Source organism: Watersipora subatra, chromosome 1 (assembly GCF_963576615.1).
Source record: "Watersipora subatra chromosome 1, tzWatSuba1.1, whole genome shotgun sequence".
In the NCBI taxonomy this organism is placed as follows: Eukaryota; Metazoa; Bryozoa; class Gymnolaemata; order Cheilostomatida; family Watersiporidae; genus Watersipora; species Watersipora subatra.
The window spans coordinates 60,610,281-60,624,363 of NC_088708.1; the positions used below are offsets into that span (position 1 = coordinate 60,610,281).

At 36.6% G+C, this 14,083-nt stretch overlaps 2 protein-coding genes across 4 annotated transcripts in view; one reads left to right on the top strand and one right to left on the bottom strand.

The window, feature by feature from the left end:
- LOC137385863 (endosome/lysosome-associated apoptosis and autophagy regulator family member 2-like) overlaps window positions 1-6,165 on the top strand; it is a 39,804-nt gene extending 33,639 nt beyond the window's left edge. For all 3 annotated transcript variants that reach the window (XM_068072441.1, XM_068072439.1, XM_068072440.1), the window contains 3 exons: window positions 165-317; window positions 3,469-3,640; window positions 5,663-6,165. In XM_068072441.1, the coding sequence (XP_067928542.1) occupies window positions 165-317; window positions 3,469-3,640; window positions 5,663-5,716 (379 nt within the window). In that variant the 3' untranslated portion in view covers window positions 5,717-6,165. The remainder of the gene's footprint in view (window positions 1-164; window positions 318-3,468; window positions 3,641-5,662) is intronic.
- Window positions 6,100-10,835, bottom strand: LOC137401523 (uncharacterized). The gene is made up of 7 exons (XM_068087921.1): window positions 10,680-10,835; window positions 10,413-10,572; window positions 8,266-8,522; window positions 7,546-7,780; window positions 7,231-7,419; window positions 6,841-7,006; window positions 6,100-6,592 (listed from the first exon to the last, which is right to left on the bottom strand). Exons 1-7 carry the CDS (start codon window positions 10,775-10,777, stop codon window positions 6,366-6,368), a joined length of 1,332 nt encoding a protein of 443 aa, XP_067944022.1. The 5' UTR covers window positions 10,778-10,835; the 3' UTR covers window positions 6,100-6,365.
- Window positions 10,836-14,083: the final 3,248 nt, after the last annotated feature.

The window sequence follows — 14,083 nt, forward strand, 5'->3', positions numbered from 1 at the left end:
ATGTGAACTTGATGTAGCATTTCCAATGCTACATGAAAATGTCCAGCAATGAAAGATATAATGAAAGCCCTACTGTGTTAATAAGTAGTTCTACATCGAGGCTTGACAACAGCATGACTGGTTATTTATGAACAACTGTTTTGAGTTGTAATGTTTTATTCCAGATTTTGTCCTATGACCGATAAACTGAGGGCAATGAAGACAACTCAAGAATGCAGCATACTAACTCTTGAAATAAAGATTGCAGTTGGGGTCGCTTCTATAGTAGCTGTTTCGTTGTTAGCCTGTGTCATCTGTTGTTGGAAACGCAGCAAAAAGTGAGTCAAACTCTTGTGATTCCTTTGCTAATCCACCTTATTTACAACTGTGTACTACTCTATCATATTTACTACTATGTACGAGTCTATCATATTTACTACTGTGTAGTAGTCTATTGTATTTACTACCATGTACGAGTCTATCATATTTACTACTGTATACTAGTCTATCATATTTACTACTATGTACGAGTTTATCATATTTACTACTGGGTACTAGGCTATCATATTTAGTACTGTGTACTAGTCTATCATATTTACTACTGTGTACTAGTCTATCATATTTACTACTATGTACTAGTCTATCATATTTACTACTGTATACTAGTCTATCATATTTACTACTGTGTACTAGTCTATCATATTTACTACTGTGTACTAGTCTATCATATTTACTACTGTGTATGAGTCTATCATATTTACTACTGTGTACTAGTCTATCATATTTACTACTATGTACTAGTCTATCATATTTACTACTGGGTACTAGTCTATCGTATTTACTACTATGTACGAGTCTAGCATATTTACTACTGGGTACGAGTCTATCATATTTACTACTGGGTACTAGTCTATCATATTTACTACTGTGTACTAGTCTATCATATTTACTACTATGTACTAGTCTATCATATTTACTACTATGTACGAGTCTATCATATTTACTACTATGTACTAGTCTATTATATTTACTACTATGTACGAGTCTATCATATTTACTACTATGTACTAGTCTATCATATTTACTACTGTGTACTAGTCTATCATATTTACTACTGTATACTAGTCTATCATATTTACTACTGTGTACTAGTCTATCATATTTACTCATATGTACTACTCTATCATATTTACTACTGGGTACGAGTCTATCATATTTACTACTGGGTACTAGTCTATCATATTTACTACTGTGTACGAGTCTATCATATTTACTACTGGGTACTAGTCTATCGTATTTACTGCTGTATACTAGTCTGTCATATTTACTACTGTATACTAGTCTATCATATTTACTACTATGTACGAGTCTATCATATTTACTACTGGGTACTAGGCTATCATATTTACTACTGGGTACTAGTCTATCATATTTACTACTGTGTACTAGTCTATCATATTTACTACTGTGTATGAGTCTATCATATTTACTACTGGGTACTAGGCTATCATATTTAGTACTGTGTACTAGTCTATCATATTTACTACTGGGTACTAGTCTATCATATTTACTACTGTGTACGAGTCTATCATATTTACTACTGGGTACTAGTCTATCGTATTTACTGCTGTATACTAGTCTGTCATATTTACTACTGTATACTAGTCTATCATATTTACTACTGTATACTAGTCTAGCATATTTACTACTGTGTACTAGTCTATCATATTTGCTACTGTATACTAGTCTAGCATATTTACTACTATGTACTAATCTATTATATTTACTACTATGTATGAGTCTATCATATTTACTACTGTGTAGTAGTCTATCGTATTTACTACCATGTACGAGTCTATCATGTTTACTACTATGTACTAGTCTATCATATTTACTCATATGTACTACTCTATCATATTTACTACTGGGTACGAGTCTATCATATTTACTACTGGGTACTAGTCTATCATATTTACTACTGTGTACGAGTCTATCATATTTACTACTGGGTACTAGTCTATCGTATTTACTGCTGTATACTAGTCTGTCATATTTACTACTGTATACTAGTCTATCATATTTACTACTGTATACTAGTCTAGCATATTTACTACTGTGTACTAGTCTATCATATTTGCTACTGTATACTAGTCTAGCATATTTACTACTATGTACTAATCTATCATATTTACTACTATGTACGAGTCTATCATATTTACTACTGTGTAGTAGTCTATCGTATTTACTACCATGTACGAGTCTATCATGTTTACTACTATGTACTAGTCTATCATATTTACTACTGGGTACTAGGCTATCATATTTACTACTGTATACTAGTCTATCATATTTACTACTGTGTACTAGTCTATCATATTTACTACTGTATACTAGTCTATCATATTTACTACTATGTACGAGTCTATCATATTTACTACTGGGTACTAGGCTATCATATTTACTACTGTGTACTAGTCTATCATATTTACTACTGTGTACTAGTCTATCATATTTACTACTGCGTACTAGTCTATCATATTTACTACTATGTACTAGTCTATCATGTTTACTACTGTATACTAGTCTATCATATTTACTAGGTACTAGGCTATCTTATTTACTACTGTGTACTAGCCTATCATATTTACTACTGTATACTAGTCTATCATATTTACTACTATGTACGAGTCTATCATATTTACTACTGGGTACTAGGCTATCTTATTTACTACTGTGTACTAGCCTATCATATTTACTACTGTATACTAGTCTATCATATTTACTACTGTGTACTAGTCTATCATATTTACTACTATGTACGAGTCTATCATATTTACTACTGGGTACTAGGCTATCTTATTTACTACTGTGTACTAGCCTATCATATTTACTACTGTATACTAGTCTATCATATTTACTACTATGTACGAGTCTATCATATTTACTACTGGGTACTAGGCTATCTTATTTACTACTGTGTACTAGCCTATCATATTTACTACTGTATACTAGTCTATCATATTTACTACTGTGTACTAGTCTATCATATTTACTACTATGTACTAGTCTATCATATTTACTACTGTATACTAGTCTATCATATTTACTACTATGTACGAGTCTAGCATATTTACTACTGGGTACGAGTATCATATTTACTACTGGGTACTAGTCTATCATATTTACTACTGTGTACTAGTCTATCATATTTACTACTGCGTACTAGTCTATCATATTTACTACTATGTACTAGTCTATCATATTTACTACCGTGTACTAGTCTATCATATTTACTACTGGGTACGAGTCTATCATATTTACTACTGGGTACTAGTCTATCGTATTCACTACTGTATACTAGTCTCATATTTACTATTATGTACGAGTCTATCATATTTACTACTGGGTACTAGTCTATCATATTTACTACTATGTACGAGTCTATCATATTTACTACTGGGTACTAGTTTATTGTGCCGATTTGTGTAGGCTTGAATACAAATACATGAGGTTGGTGGAAGGAGCTCAAGGTAAGACTGGGGAGCTTCCAGCAGCGCAAACGTGTGCCTGGAGTGATGACGATGAGGAGGAAGGAGACCAAGTTGCCTTCAAAACAAAGGGAGATCAGCTGTTTGGCAAGCTTGGAAACAGAAAAGGAAAGGTAGCCAACTATTTGTTATACCTACAAGTATGAATTCATTAATATCTACCACATGACAGTTTTATGTCAATAATCTTTTGTGGTTATGCTAATTCTTTCATCTTCTTGGTTTTCTGGAACACAAGTTTATTTTTTAAACTTATACAATGACTAGCTGTGCTACCTGGCGTTGCCCAGCTAATAGAAAAGTCTTTGGACAGAAAATTGATTTGTATTCAACATATAACAGCATTTGCCATTCTAACTATCAAACTACATATCATGAGAAAACCGTTTTGTCTTATAAACAATGAGAAGTAGTGAGAGTTTTTGCTATTGGCCTGCGCGCTCTTAGCCAATATGTTTACTAATGTGAGCGAACAGCTTATCGTGACATTATGCTATGACCCGCGTTGTACGCAAAGCAGTTAGGTCTTTGCTCTCATGTAATGACTTATATTGACTAGCTAGCAATTCGATTTTTATAGTTTAGTGGGTAGGGTGTTCAGGGTCTAGTTCAGTACGGAAACTTTATTCCAAAATTTTAAGATCTATAGCCGAACAATCAATCCTCTAAATACACATACAACGACAAACTTTGAAAAATATACAGTCAAACATGGATAACTCGTCCACGGATAGCTCGAACACATGGTTAATTCGAACATTTCCTTTGGTCCGTTCCCACGTAATGATAAATTGCTATAGATAACTCGAACTCAACACTGTTAATTCGAACTGTTTTTTGCCCAACAGCTACCGAAACGGTTGTTTTCGCTTTAGAAAATCACTTTATTCAAAGCCATAGAGGTAAACTTCATCTTTTCGTAATTCATAAGCGTCGTTATTACCACCATCGGCAAAATATTTTTGTCAACGACTTTTCTAAAAGTTTGGTGAAATTTGATTTATACTGCGATACAATGAATAGCACGGGCTAGCCGGGTCACGCGCGCAAGAATTTTCGCCACGCACATACAAAACAAAAATCGCATGTTGTTTTGTATGTGCGTGGCGAAAATCCTTGAGTGCGTGACTCGGCTAACCCGTGATGAAAAGTTTTCCGACGTTGATTCCGTGTTGAATCAACGTCGGAATGTTGAATGTTTAAAACGTCTTAAAAAATGTTGTAATTAAACGTATACGTTGTCTGAGCTACAAAAAACTATTCATCGTTTGACCTAAACACAGAATACGTGTGTACATTCAATAAGTATCTATTAAAAAAGCGTGAGTGATATAGAATGTACCGTAAAACCTCGTAAAACTTCTAATTGAACTGCCTCGGAGTGTTGCTCTTAACGAATCCCAGGTAAAGTAAGGTAATCTGCATAAACTTCAAGAAAAAACGACAAAATTGATCGTGGGTAAAACCCCAAAAGAAAAAAATGTCTTTTCTTTTGAGCATTTCAACAACGATCAAGTTTTGCCAATGTCAATCTGAAAAACGTCCTGGCAATAACATCACCTCAAACAACAAACCAATCTCAAGTGATAGAAAAATCTCTATACTTTTTCATGAAAACGTTTTAAACTTTACATTATAAGCATTTAATTTGAAACAAGCCATTTGTGCTTTTGATTTATATTATAGTTTGTATATGTACATGTATCTACTAATAAATAAGTAAATATATGGACTTGTGACAGTGCTCTGATAACTTGAATGCTCTGATAATTCGAACACTTTTGCTCGGTCCCTTGAAGTTCGAGTTATCCATGTTTGACTGTATATAGATAATGTGTCTGGTAGTTGCTATGATCGGTTAACAATGCTTTATACCTCCTGCAATTATGATCATTTCTGCTTTAGACTGATAATTTTATATCTCCTATAGTTATGATCATTTCTGATTTAGACTGATGACTTTATATCTCCTTTAGTTATGATCATTTCTGATTTAGACTGATGGCTTTATATCTCATACAGTTATGATCATTTCTGATTTAGACTGAGGGCTTTATATCTCATACAGTTATGATCATTTCTGATTTAGACTGATGACTTTATATCCCCTACAGTTATGATCATTTCTGATTTAGACCGATGGCTTTGAGAAGATGAAGCTCGTAGGGAGCAGTTTGCCTGAGCTTTGACTCCTCCCTGTATACAATATCCATGGCTCCTTGTTACTGAAGTGCACCCTATGGCTGTTCGCCATCACTAAATGATAGGAGGGCTACAGCCATCCAGTGGCATAACACACAACATTACCACAACATGGCTACACTATTACCATGTCATCATTTCCAGGATCATCATTTGTACAATTAATTTTGATCTCAGTTATTTTATGTATTCTATAATGACTATATATATATATGTTATGTTGCTTCATGTATCACTGTAATCTCTATCAATGGATATTACATAAAATACTCCCAGAAAAATTGTGTGTAACGTGTGCATATTCTTTAGCTTTCTATCAATCATCGCTTAGCTATCGGCCCATGCTTTGCATACCAATCTTCTAGTCATAATGTATTCATGTTTTATTGGCGATATCCAGCTTTGTCTAATCCTAAATATAAATATTTGAGTAAACCATATTGTATATCACTCGATTGCACAAATGTGTACCAGACCAAAAAGTGTTGTGCCATCATACTGGGGAAAGTCTCAAGTATTGATAGCCGTAGACCGATGATAGCGAATTTCACTACATCTTGGTTTCAAACTGACGAGATGTAGCTCACCACTATACGGCAGCAAATATAATCTAAAAGTGTTGTACACCAGATTCTACTATAGCTCATTAGAGATTCTGTAGGCTCTGAGAATGTCACTGATTGGTGCCCTGCAGACCGGACAATTGCCATTGGCACTTCTCATACGCAGAGCACACGAGTAGCAGATACAGATGTGTCCACACCGGTATAAGACAGCATCGGCATCATCCTCTATGCACACAATGCACTTGCTGTCGTTAGCTCTCTGGCTGCGCAGCTGTGTAGTTGGAACGGTTGCTGCATCTGAAACATGACGATGATCACACTATTCAAATATGGTAATAATTAGAGTTAATTAGTGAACCTGCAGCAGATTCGAAAAGAAAAGAGCTTTTTTCCGTATCCAAAACCAAAACTTGGAAATGCAAACAACAACGTTTTAATGACAACGTGGAATTTTAGTGACAAGGTCTCAGACAATGTGAAAGATTATTCATACAGTTGGTGGCTCAAAGAAATGGCGCAAGAAAGGCATATTATGTCTGACTCACTCGTGACTGTGTTTGACACCGAGGCTTGGGAGACAGCGGCAGCCACTTCTTGTCTAATGGATCGCTGAATGTCCATCTGCAGGTCAAGGCTCATTTTGAGCATGTTCGACAGTTGGGCGATCTGTGCCTTCATAGCACTCATCTCGCGCTGCACAGCAGCATTGCTCTGTAATATTGACAATAACTATTAGTTACCATATGTACATTCAGAGCATGCTGAGTGGGTCAGCATTCATAAAAATACAGATTTCCTTGGCACCTAACTAGTATTTTCATATTTGTAATGTTGCACTCAGAATTTTGTGAAACAAGAATATCGACAGGCGAACTGAATAACTCACAAATGAACTATTCCATGATCATTAGTAACTAGCAGCAGTTGGCACATACCTGTGCATAAGGAATAGTGGCACTAGCAGTAGCACTGATGACTGACACTGCATCATCAATCTGCTGTTGATCATGAGGAGCTGGAATACCAAGGTGTGAAAAGTCATTTCGGATGATTCCACTAGGGGGTAATCGGAGAATCTGCTCTTGCACAGCGTGACCGTCCCGCCCGCTTTCTGCGATGCGTCTCTGTATAACAAGGTAGCTTTGCGCTATAGATTAAAACTAGCGTATTATTATATACTAAAAATATTTAATATATATTTAATACGAGAGTTAATTAATTGTTTTATTTTTATCTAAAGGTAAACCTACCCCAACATGTCGTTCTAGTCTGTCCCTGAAGTCTCCACGAAGTGTTGATGAGACGATCTGCCTATGAACGAGCTCGCTGATCTCCATTACAAAATTATCATGGTTCAGCTGCCTCATCAGTACCTCAGCGTCCCCTGATGACTGCTGTGCATTCACTGGCTGTGCATTTACGGGCTGTGCGTTTACTGGTTGTGCGTTTACTGGCTGTCTGCTAAATGGTTGTGCAGCCTCATGTCTACAATTTGAACCATTTTATACACACTCTGTGAGCCCCAAGTTTATGTATATTGTTAGACTCATATAGGAATTTCTATGCTGAGTGGCAGCCATGATGTCCCATGTTTGTATGCAGTGCTGAATAGAAGGTTAAAGTAAATTTAGGCCCATTCGCAATATTACAAGTTCTGTCCATGGATAGATACAGTTGAACAGTACTACGATACTGGTTTACATTAAATAGGTTTACATTACCACAGACAAATCGGTATAACGCAAAAATGCGTTATCAATATCAGCTGAATTTGCTATTTTAAATGATATTGCAATATTTCCTCGTATGACAGTAAAACAACACCAAAAATAAACCGAACTGATCTTCAAAGCAGCACACTTCCAGAAAAATGATATTCGTTCACACAAATATATTAACGCTAAGATAAGGCGACTGGGCCAGGCAATGCTTGAGAAAGTTTGGCAAGGTGCTGGGCACATGGTTTATACCTGGCAATTGCTGAGACTGCTGGCTCTTCATTCACTACACTTGGAGGACTTCCTGAAGGAGGTATTGGAACTGTGCTGTTTAATTGTGCTGTTGCTGTCGCCTGTTCAGCTGGTCTGACGGTTTCTCTAGGTCTCCTACTTGCTGAGCCACCGAGGTGGCTTCTGACAGCATTCTCAAGTGAACGTCGGAACTGCACACTTTGCAGCATGGATGATACAGATCTGGTTTGTAGGAGGCCTTGCACCTCAATGGTTACCTGTGAGAAAAAAAACTTAATTGCCAGTCTACCCTAAAATTGGTTCATCAGTCAAACATTAATTTGCTCATTGAGCCTAGTAAAACTTCGACTTGGTCGATCACCTTGAAACATAAATATGCTGACAAAATGATATGAAATTTGTGTAAATATTCGACTGAATACCAAAAACATTCCCTCATAACGCATTTGAATTTACTCAAAAGTCAATACCGTTTTGTAAATCAGTAGATATGCACGTAGTTCTTTTTTTACATAAGTCGGTTTCATATGACTCAATATTAAACTGTGCTGTGAACCTTCCGTTTATGGTTTTAAAATAACGAAAAACATGGATCCCAAGAAAGCTAGTGCAAGTGGTAGTAGTGAAAAAGGAAGTGATGGATGAAAATGGACAAAAACATCAAGTTTATGTAAGCTAATGTTAGACTAGCTCTATCATCATCTCTAGCTATGCGCCTTCAGTCTTCTTTTCTTGTCTTTAATTTAAAGCACAGAAACAAAACCTTTTTTCATTGGTGATTATGTCATAAGTTGATTTTTTTTACAAAAAATTAGATTCATACATTTATTTTCTGAGCTGTTGAATGAATTTCATAGAGTACAGTGTATTTTTACAATGATATTTGTTTCAACATGTCATTGTAAAAACAAACCAAGATTTTGTTTTGACATGCAAACAAAATCTTGGAACAAATTAGATTTGTATATCAAGGCTTGACAGTGCATACTTTCCAATCTGAAGGCTAGCGAGTGAATCTAACTACAGCGCCTACATTGCTAGTACAGGCAATGATGCCAGAGAACACCACTGCGTGAGGAGTAAAACCGTGTAAATGCATACTTCTGCCATGCCACAGAGAAATGTGAATGAATTCCCGGTGATGAAACGGAATGATTCACTTTCAAAAGGAAATATAATGAGTTGTTTTTATACACCGAGTCGAGGAACTGAAGCAAACATGGTGAATATTGAGCTTTGGCATACTACAGTAATCAGTTGATTTCAACATGCCTGTAGTTTGATATGATTAGCTCACTTGACCGTAGAACAAAACTATTCATTATTATGTCGCAACCCGCTTTCCTATCAAGCTACGATAAGCTTTGACTAATTGTCAATAAACTAAGTCAAGCGTAGCTTAGCAACGATGAATCATTGCTGCTCCATGACCAATTGCACAATTAATGCCTGTTACGTCATAATGTGAGTGTGTTTGCAGAGCAAACCGGAGAGAGTACCTTTGCATTAAAACTCTCAATCGCAGCGCAGACATGCCCAACAGGTCTAGAACTAGTCATTAATTTGTAATTTTAACTGAACATAATAGCCTCAAATATATAAACACTCTAGCTGGTTGTGATTGATGAAACGTTCTATGGCTAAGTACGCCTATCCTTGACAATATTATTGGTATATCGGGTAGCCTAGATATAATTTTACTACATGTTTACTGGCTATTGTGACCAGTGTATTTTACTTAATGATACCAAAAACAAATCAACAAAAATCGTAGGGTTGTTCCCTCATGGATTTAACCAATACACATATACTGCGAATGTGACACTTTGGAATAAGCACAGACTTGCCTGCATGTCAGATAGTGGTGGATATAGATTTATACAGATAGGTTAAGAGCAAGGGTACTGAAAGCTCACAATGTGTTGGTCTGTTTACGCTCACCACAACGCATGTAGTGCTTGCGGACAAGAGGTAAATATTTGGCATGGACAAGACATACATGTAGGTAAATTATTACATCTAGTGAACATCTTAGAGGATGTTTTTATTTCGTTTACTGCTTTGGCGCAGGTGATTGCAAGCCATAGGATGCGACAATGAATGACATTAGCAATAGTTCAGCTGCCAACAGCAGCAACTTATCTAACCTGCTGTGGCCTGTGTTCCTCAACATCGTCTACATTAGCTACGGGTGAGTCTTGTGGCTGTACTCGCTTAGAGAAGAAGCTGCCGACCTTTTCTCTGGAATCTGACCCAGTCACAGGCCGTTCTCCATGCTGTATCTTCTTGAGCTCATACATCAGCTCACTAAATACAAAGAAACTTTAGCTATTAACAGCTTTGCCTTCGCTCCAAACGTGTTCTTTCCGCTAACTCACCGTATGACAGTAGAGTAAAACTTGCTAACAACTTACCACTTGCGACGTTGTAGCAGCGCATCTACGGAATTGACTCCACCTGTTTGATTGAGATCCTCGGAAGAAGAACTTGAACTGCTTGCGATACCAGCCATTCTATATTTTATTTAGTTTGTCCTACTAGCTCAACAGATAAAGGAATCTTGCCTAGTGAATAGCAAATAATCTTGATGGTTGGACGCTCACGCGTTATAAAGGTCTCACAAGCATGAGTCAGCATGACTAATTTAATCAATGGTGTGTAAAGACGCTTATCCAATAGAATGCTTCAGAGATTATTCCTTCATGCTGATTGGTGGTCATATCGCTAAATATAACCTACCGGTATATAGTGGAATGGACGCTGATATTTTACACCAAACTAAGAGGCAGTCTTTTATCATACCTCATGGTGTACTCCTCACATTATCTCTGCTCACTCATATCATTATGTACATAGGCCTATCTATGAGTTAATAAATGATACCATGCTGGAGGAACGTTGATAGCTACGTGACCATGTGATGCAGGGAAAAAGGAAGAAGGTGTCCCACTTGGCTTAAATTTTAAAAACATCTTTTTGCTCTAATCAATGAATGTATGAGGCGAGTGTAGGCAATGTAGGAAAACTGAAGATTGCTTCTCGTAGACTAACAAGCCATCAGTTGATTGAGCAAGAGCTCCTCATTTTTCCAGAGACAGTCATGAAATAGGTGACCACACCTGCGATATGAAGCAATGAATATGTGCGCAAACCTGCCACACCGATCGTTGAAAATGTAAGCACACCTGCCACACAACCAGTGATTGAAGTGTGAGGGTTGTTATGGGGGTACTCTATGGTGACAGGTAGGCGAGGCGACTCTCGGGCCAACGGCCCGCCCAAGCCGCGTAGCGGCGTGGGAGAGTCCGAGAGGGGTGCTAGACCGCCCCTCTCTGACTAACAATTAAAGTTAGTCAAAACTAAATTTAATGGCCTAAAACTTAAATTTAATGGCCTCAAACTTTTATCATTCCTAATCATCTAAGATAAAGCTTAGGTTTGATGTAGTATTAGCATAGTTTAGGTAATGAGTCAGTCAGTTATACATAATAAATTAATTTACAAGCTTTGCCTTGCATGATATTAAATATTTGGAGCTGTGTGATACACATACATTCCTCATCAGATACTCTGGAAAAAGCTTTGCGATTAATTGATGTTTCATAATAACCTGTGCACCTGATGTGAAAATACTACCCCTTCCACTTGAAAGCTATTTGGGGTACACCTTTAAATAAACTGAGAGATTCAAGTTGGCATCACAATGAAGGTAAATGGTCCTACTATTTCTTTGCCATAATTCCATCATTTTTAGTAGCAGGGCTGTAATCAGCTATCATTTCTAGTTCAGGTCATGATAAGTAAGGGATTTATAAGTTTCTAGTTGGTAAGGTAAATAAATCATCATATACTCTCACCAATGATATACAGCCCCCATCAGGGGGGCTGTATATCATTGCTCTCACTCACCTTCGAAATAGCTATCAATTGGTCAATGACGTTTCATTATTAATCAAATAAAATAAGAATGATAATGTAGAAACAATTTGCTTTAGAACTTAAATTAGATAAATTTTCTGTGAAAGTTTACTTCGATTAGCAAAAGACCAAAACATGCCCGCACATGAAATAATCTCAAGCTATTTGATGATATCTTTGGACAGGTGACAAGGACGCCTGTTGATTGTGTTGCTTGAAAAAAAGTTGAAGGAATTAATGTTTTTCACAAAGTAGCATAGTTGATCCGTTGATGCAAAAAACTTGCTCAATGATGGGTAGCACAAACGCAGTGTCACCCTTCCCCCCCCCCCCCCCCGATTGAGCTTACTGTTTTACTGTTTTCGGTTTGAGAGAGATTCGAGCTAAAAGAGTGAAAAGTTATGTGAATATTTGTTGACTTCATAGCGATTTTATTGCATTTTAATAATATATGAGCAAACTAATGTTAGGGGATACGCTTTCCAGAGAGTACCCCCATAATTTCTTCTTAGGGATACGCCGTATCCCTGCGTACCCCCATATTTCGAACGCTGCACACAACCATTGAAAATGTGAGCACACCTGCCACACGAACCATTGAAAATGTGAGCACACCTGCCACACGAACCAATGAAAATGTGAGCACACCTGCCACACGAACCATTGAAAATGTGAGCACACCTGCCACACGAACCAGTGAAAATGTGAGCAAACCTGCCACATAAATCATTGAAGAGAAGAGATTTTAATAGCATCAACTAAAGGAAACTGATGATGTCTATGCATTACATATGGAAGTCAATTTATCCAAACCAACTATCCTTACTATACTCGTATCTGCCGTCTTCCTTTACCTTTCTGCTATCCTGTTCTAAGTGATCTGCTAACATCGATTGCATGTCTAACTTTGTTTTTATAACTCTTATACTGTGAGTTAAAACTCCAAGCATATTGAATATTCATGGAATATAGAATTAAAGTTAGCATTTAGAATATTCATATTGTTCCCTAGATGAAAACAACAAACACTGACCAACCAATAAAATGGTTATTTCAGCCAAGGGTACACACCACCTCAGCAACTCAACTATATTAGTCAGAAATCTATATTAATAATTCCCAATATGCTATTGTGTGTGTCTGTCTGTTAACTTGCATAAATACTATGCGTGTCCGCACTTTTTGGTCGATTTCATCCACACTCCACACGAGTATGATCGATCCATGCCTTCCGCCAAGTTGCTAAAAATATTTAGCCTTAAAAGCTCTGTCTGGTCCCAAACATCTGGCCTTCAGCATCCCCCTGCAGACTCTCCGATTGAAAATGAAGGAAATCGCGAACATCACCAGATTCACTACTAGTTACATCTAGTTACTAGTTACATATAGTTACTAGTTACATCTAGTTACTAGTTACATCTAGTTACTAGTTACATATAGTTACTAGTTACATCTAGTTACTAGTTACATCTAGTTACTAGTTACATCTAGTTACTAGTTACATATAGTTACTAGTTACATCTAGTTACTAGTTACATCTAGTTACTAGTTACATCTAGTTACTAGTTACATCTAGTTACTAGTTACATCTAGTTACTAGTTACATCTAGTTACTAGTTACATCTAGTTACTAGTTACATCTAGTTACTAGTTACATCTAGTTACTAGTTACATCTAGTTACTAGTTACATATAGTTGCTAGTTACATCTAGTTACTAGTTACATCTAGTTACCAGTTACACGTACTTTCAAGAGTATTATCTCATGAAAACATTCAATGCTCCTGTTCAACACAAGATTGTACCTTATTTGATTGGTTTTTTGAGTCTGGCATAATTGGTCAGATACTGAATTGACCGAAAGGAAAAATTCTGAAGTGTTGAAGAATATTCTACTAAAC

Bases quoted from the DNA above. Each gene is read 5' to 3' on its own strand.
- LOC137401523 (XM_068087921.1), bottom strand. From the start codon at position 10,777: ATGGCTGGTATCGCAAGCAGTTCAAGTTCTTCTTCCGAGGATCTCAAT. The intron at 7,781-8,265 runs GTATAAACCATG...TTCAAATTGTAG, and splicing joins GCAGTCTCAGCAATTGCCAG to ACATGAGGCTGCACAACCAT. The intron at 6,593-6,840 runs GTGAGTCAGACA...GTCATGTTTCAG, and splicing joins GGTGTCAAACACAGTCACGA to ATGCAGCAACCGTTCCAACT.